Here is a 6,682-nt window from a genome sequence, read left to right as displayed (position 1 = left end):
GTCAAATTGGTATGAAACATTCGTATGTTTTCCTGTGTGCATTTTATTTATTTATTTATTTATTCTTGTAAGAAATGCACAAAACGCGTTTAATTTTGCTCGTAGGAAATAGATCCCTGGTTTCGTAAGTTGTATAAACATATTTATACACGACGCAAAAATAACTTCCAATACATTTAGGATACTAATATTTGACCTTTGACTCCATGGGTGTTGCGACACAGAAAACTACAAAATGTGATGCAGAAATCCAGCTCAACAAACCTGTCACATTGAAGGGAGATCCAATAAAAAATCAGTTGAAATTGTCATTTCAAACAATGAGCGCATGCAGCAAAAATCCTTCTGATGCGTCTCCATAAAGCTTGAACAAATGTAATGGCCGATTGTGTGGAAGCTTGATGACTTTTAAACTAGTTTTCTTGAAGAAAAATCGTTCAATTGATCAGGTCCCACTTTTAGCGCCGCCGATTGATTGATTCTTACACCCACATTTAAAACAAACATATTGTTAGGCTATTGCCATTATTGTCATAATTTATTAATATGATTGTATGACTGCGTTTAAGTCAAATATCTATATAAGTTACAAGAAGATTAAACGTACAAATAACAATGAAACTGAAAAAAACATGTGAACCTTAAAATCGATAAAAATTTTGTACAATATACATATCGCTAAAAACTATGTAATCAGTCCAAACCTTTTACAGAAATATACAAGCTAAGTTTTACAGTGAAATCTATAAGAAATCATGAAAGGTATTTAGCAGTCTAAATGTGAGGGGAGATGTCTTCGTTGTCGGGACATTTTTTTAATCCAACAGGATGACAGAATATTTGATTTAAGTGTTTAAATCAGTCTCCATTTAAAATCTAGTGTGTATAAATAATTCCATCTTCTTAATGGTGTTTTGGCGCTCATCCTCAAAATAAAAGATTTGATACCTTTGACATTTGGCAATCCTCGTGTTGCTCGTAGCCTTGTCATTTCTCCCTCCAGAAAGGAGACAATTATTTCAGAGCGCAACCACTTTTCTCATGGTCTGTTTGAGCAGAGTATACAGATGATCTGCATCCACCTGTCATTTTGTTATTGTCTGTTCCGATGTCACCATGTCCTGCCATAAAGCAGAGCGGAGCAGGGCAAGGCAGCTCCATACTCGGAACCGGAAGAGTTTAGGTGTGACAGGCCGGATACCTGGGTTTGGAGAGATGGGGGGCTTGCAGCGTGTTGACCCAGATCTGGGGACTGGCCGGCGCTGCCTACCTGCTGACTTTGATGCTGGCCCATTGAAGAACTGTTATTGGACATAATCATGACGTTTCCCCCCTGGTGATGGTGGTTTTGTACACCAGTGTTGGGTGTATGGCTGCTACCCTGACATGGCTTTCCGTCTTTCACCAACACCGGCACGGCCACCCGCCGTGGAGACTGTTGCTGCTGCTGACAGGAGCCATTGTCTTGTTGCATTTGCTGCTGGGACACTTTGTCCTTGGCCTGCCTTTTCATCTTATATCGGTGGTTTTGAAACCAAATTTTAACTTGAGTCGGAGTCAAGTGAATCATGCTGGCCAGATGTTCCCTTTCCGGCGCGGAGAGGTACTTCTGCTGCTTGAAGCGTCGCTCAAGCTCGTACACCTGCGCCTGGGAGAAGAGTACTCGTCTCTTCCTGCGAGGCGTGCTGGTCAGCGGACCCATGCCTTTTCCAACATCCGCCAGTGAACTCAGCGTGCTCATGCTGCCCATATTCATCCCAGACGAGGAGCCCATGAAACGAGAGACTGCAAGAAGAACAGTCCTATTTAGCGTTGCAATTTAAAAACAACAACCGTAAATTAATCAGTATCAATAATTGAATACAAATAATGAATAGCAAAGATACAAAAGCTCCTTGGCTCAGTGAGTTACAACAAGATAGCAAAATAAGAGAATGCCTATCGCAATTGCGCACAATTACGCAATCGTCTCTTGTTTAAATTCCTAGTTTTGGACAAACACTGGAACTGCAGTTAGGAGTCTGTTAATTGTTGCAGTTTGTTTGGGTTTAGATAAAACACGTGAGGTTGGCTTAACATATGTCCCCTCAGTACTCTCATTAGCCCCACGTTCATTTGGACACTTTAAGTTTTACAAAACAGTATAAGTAAAAAATTAAATAAAATAAAAAATTTAGCTGACATGTTTAATAAACTGAATACATTTTTAAAATTGCTATGATTCAAAAATCACAAACAGTTCTGGAAAATACAAAAAAATGTCAATCTCACGTACTTGTAGAGAAGCGTGGGTCCGGATTCGTTCCGTACCAGCTGGTGGCCGTAGTGCTGCCTCTCATGCCGTCTTGATAGGCCGGCAGGTCGCTCATGTTGCCCAAATTCCCGTTACAGTAGCCCCCCATGGCTGTATGTGACAGCTGGGAAACTCCAGCTGCAGTCATGTGGTAGGCAGCGGGTACTGTTCCATTGTGGCCCATGTGGTGCTGCTGCATCGCCGCTTGCGTGACTTGAGGTTGTCTGTACGAGGCAAGAGGAGCCCCCAAGTTGTTCCCCTCCATACTCACTTTTTTGTAGCTCTCTTCAAGAGGACTTAAGATATCGGATACAGAAAAAGGAGTCGTATGCTTAGGGCTCATCGACATTGTTCTGTGTTGGAAAGGGAGAAATTAAGAAGGCAAGGCAATCTCTCCTTCTTTTTTTTTGGCCAGCTCCTCTGTTTCTGTTGTTTCACCGTCGCTGCATCAGGATGGAAATGTATGAGTGTGCACTGGAGTCCGCCTTAATTGGTTTGAGTGGGAGCTCGAAGCTGACTTTCGTTTGTTTTAGCTTGGTGCCAGGTTTAAGGCTTCCATCAGAGGCGGGGCATCAGCAGCCAGGGCAACAATACAAAGCAGCGCTATCATCTGTGCACCCACGCACAATTTCTTTTGCGCGGTCTTCAACTACCCATGCCTTCCCCCAACCCCGACAATATTTAAGCATTTAACAACACATTTGCGTAAATTTAATTCGTCCATAGTTAATTTTCCGCGCGAGGCTGTTTATGCGGAGGCAGTGGGGCTCGCAAGAACGGCAAGCAACACAGCAAAGGATGATATATTGACAGTTGGAGTGATGTTTATAAGGGCTCCTTGATGTGAGCGCATATGCGGACTTCAGACTCTGAGAACCACTCAGTTTCTGAAAAAAGCCTGAGTTGAACTACTGACTTTTAATGGCCACAAGAGGCTTCTGGTGATTGCAGGCGTGTTTGTATTATGCCCCATCGTACTCAAACATGCAAAGAGCCCTTGCGACGACTCAGAAACACTGACTGACAAATAAATAAATACATATGCGCGTGTTAAGAGGCCAAGTAAATGATTAAGCCCCTTTCCGTCGGATATTATTAGACATAGGCAGCGTGTCGTCCAAATTCCCATCCACTCGGCTGAGACACACGATACTGAGGAAAATGAACCCAAGAGGCGGAGAGGCTCACAGGTAAAGCTAACGACGCAGAAATAACCGGAGTAAGTCCTGAAGTAACTTCGCGTGAGTTCAGTAATGTATTGCTTCCCAGTGCGCATCGTCCTGAAGCCCTAGATCTTCCTCAGTATTGGACAGAAAGACAGTTTACAGAATCCAGTCTGGATATATCCTATGTATATAGGCCCAAATGGATAGTAAACTTAACGAAATCGGGTTTGAAAAATTTTGTTTTACAAAACAGACTATTTTCATTTTATACAATTCTTAATTATTATAAATAACGACGACGACGAATATAACAACACTAATAATAATAATAGTTATTATTATTCTTATTGTTATTATTATTTCATCATGTCTCTATTTTAACAAATCTAAAAACTAAATTTTATAGCTATTGGCAAAACAACGTGTTGTCTTACGCTATCTTTCAGAATGTAACATCTAACAGTTACAACGAACATTAATTTACTTACAATAACACCAATTCAGCGTATCAAATTTAAAACTGCTGGTAAAAATAAATTTTGGGACACGAGGAATTCAAGTATTTTGGATAAAACAATGACTTTGAATGCAGGCAACTCTCAAGACAGTGGGGGAAAGATCCAGATGTAGACTGAAGTATTTGGTGTAAACTTTAGTTTTTCTGCTTCGTTCAGAGTCTTCTCTAAATGCCGCAACCGTCTAAACAGCTGAACAAAATATAACGGCAAGTTTACAAAATTCTTAAGCAAATTTATATAGGAACCACTGATCTTATGGTATAGCGGCCAATGGATTTCAAAGGCTAGTTTATTATTTCTATATGCAATAGAGTTAAGGCAATAGAGTTTTTGCACTTTGCAAAGATATTGTGCTATTTATTTTCCTAGTTGCCTACTTATTTAAAGTCGGTAAAAAGTCGGTAACTGATTAAGAGATTACTGTGAGTGTAATATCAGGGGATACAAATTGTGATGCGTTTTTAATCTTACTGCAGTTATTATATATAGTATAATTCAATGGCAAATTTCTTTACGTTATGCATTTCTCTTTCTTTGCGATTTTATGGAACACTTAAAGTGTTAATGTGAAATAACCAACTGCTCTGAAGAACCAGGAACACACACAAAAAAGGCCAACCCATATAATTTATCCTCTGTCTAATAAATCTAATAAAACTCAGATTGGCACAGTAATAGCAAAGAAAACCATTGCTTGACGCAGAATAACGGTTTTATATGTCATAAACTATTAGGATGAGCCAACAAACGTTTAACAGGAGGGAATACAGCGTCTTCTGGTGGTCATTGTCTGAAAGTTTACTTTATAGAAACGCTCGTCACCTTTCAAAGCGAAATGAAATAGTATAATCCTTAAACTAGAAGAAAACGCATTTCTCTAGTTTGAAGGTACAGTTAGGCGCAGTCTGTGCACCAGTGATGATAATCGCGCATGAAATTATAGCAATTCGTGTCAAAACTATGGGGCGTCCAACGTTGCTTTCAAGGTGTTCGGCCTACTTGATCCAGTTTACAAAAGGCTCTCTTAATTTAATCAGGCTCACTCCTCTCTACTGGAGTACGGCTATCATGGCCAATTAACAGCAATTACTAGTATGCTTTGTATTGTTTTTAATATATTTTTCTATTGACAATCCAGACAATTATGTTCAGCACTAGCTGGGTGGTCAATGTCTATATATATATATATATATATATATATATATATATATATATATATATATATATATATATATATATATATATACAGAAACCCTGTGTACACACACACACACACACACACACACATAATGTGTCCAATTATATTATATTATATTATATTATATTATATTATATTATATTATATTATATTATATTATATTATATTATATTATATTATATTATATTAGCCTATTTTATATTATGTGGCTTATTCATCATTATGTTTTATTGGACGTTTGTTTAAGGTGGGACGGGAGTGACGTTGATGCTCATCAGATGCAGTAAATATTGACAGCAGAGACACGAATTTTAGACTCCATGGTGCTATTGTGACATCTAGTGGAGAGTAACAACCATGCCGTTTGTACAGGGACTCCTCACGCAAGAGAGCTGCATGGGAATATTCGCTTCCCTCTGCGTTCAGTCAGATCAAGCTCACCACAGGAAGCTGTTAACCTCAAGGTGGCAGAGTGGCACCGCTTACAGCAGGCAACTGAAACCCTGGACATTACTTGTTAGTGATGTCACGCGAACACCCCCCCCCCCCCCTAGTGAAATCAGTCCAGCTGGGGTATAAAAACGCATTTGTAATGACATTTAAAATGTAGCCTATTTAATTTTTATTTACACGACACAGTTGTTTCTGTGAAGAGTTAGGCTATTCAAAAAGCAGAATAACAATGGCTCCTAATAATTCGTTTCTTTACTTTCTTAATCATGTCTTGATAAATATCAATAAAAAATCGCTTCTACCTTGCATTTAGTAGATAACTTTGATAGATTTATCTGGTGTGGTCAAATATTCGGTTTGCATTTAATTTCACTTTCTTTCAGTGTATTTAGTGAAAGGTAAATGATTCTTCGCAGCAGGTGATTTGCATCTTAAATCAAGAAACAACTAGATAATCAATCTAGGCTAATTTAGAGAAAAACATGAATTCATAAGCGCAGTTGCGGTCTATGTTGTGCATGGCCAAGTCTCGCCATAAACCAGCGGAGACCTCTTAAAGCCTGTCTTTGTCACTCCCCAAACCCAACGACTTTTAAAACTCCATTGTCTTGTTAAAGCCCATAAATTTGTCACCCGGGACTGATTAAACATCACGAGAATTGGGACGCTGCGGATTTTGTCTAGGTCCCTTTGGGAACCACACAATGGTCCTTTCAGAAGACGACACAAAAAGTGTTTTGGGGTAGATGTAGAGAAGAGATCGCTGCGGTCAGTCCCCTCCATATGTAGTACAAGGTGGCCTGAGAGAAGGGACAAAAGGCCAGGTGACAAGGATGATAGGCTACTAACCGGGTCGCTGAATTAATTGGGACAAGCTCGGGATTGAGAAAGCACGACAAAAAAACGCCTCTTGCATCAGTGTTACGACAAAGATCATCCTCTTTTAAAATATGGAGAGGACAGTGAGTTGCCTGAACTTTCTGAGGTCACAGTGCCATTTGTCACAAACCGCTGCTTAATTTATTTTTGTGTGTTGGGGTAACAATTTTAAGAA

The 6,682-nt window shown here is 39.5% G+C and overlaps 1 protein-coding gene across 1 annotated transcript; it reads right to left on the bottom strand.

Moving 5' to 3' along the window:
- Window positions 1-332: 332 nt before the first annotated feature.
- LOC132112112 (thyroid transcription factor 1-like) lies at window positions 333-3,000 on the bottom strand. The gene is made up of 2 exons (XM_059519694.1): window positions 2,276-3,000; window positions 333-1,785 (listed from the first exon to the last, which is right to left on the bottom strand). Exons 1-2 carry the CDS (start codon window positions 2,640-2,642, stop codon window positions 1,112-1,114), a joined length of 1,041 nt encoding a protein of 346 aa, XP_059375677.1. The 5' UTR covers window positions 2,643-3,000; the 3' UTR covers window positions 333-1,111.
- Window positions 3,001-6,682: the final 3,682 nt, after the last annotated feature.

The sequence above is a fragment of the Carassius carassius genome, chromosome 31, assembly GCF_963082965.1.
Source record: "Carassius carassius chromosome 31, fCarCar2.1, whole genome shotgun sequence".
NCBI lineage: Eukaryota > Metazoa > Chordata > Actinopteri > Cypriniformes > Cyprinidae > Carassius > Carassius carassius.
Note: the sequence above shows the minus strand (reverse complement) of the source record. Positions and strands in the feature narration are given on the sequence as shown.

Coding starts and splice junctions, on each gene's coding strand:
- LOC132112112 (XM_059519694.1), bottom strand. CDS start 2,642: ATGTCGATGAGCCCTAAGCATACGACTCCTTTTTCTGTATCCGATATC. Junction 1,786..2,275: donor GGACCCACGCTTCTCTACAA/GTACGTGAGATT, acceptor TTCTTCTTGCAG/TCTCTCGTTTCATGGGCTCC.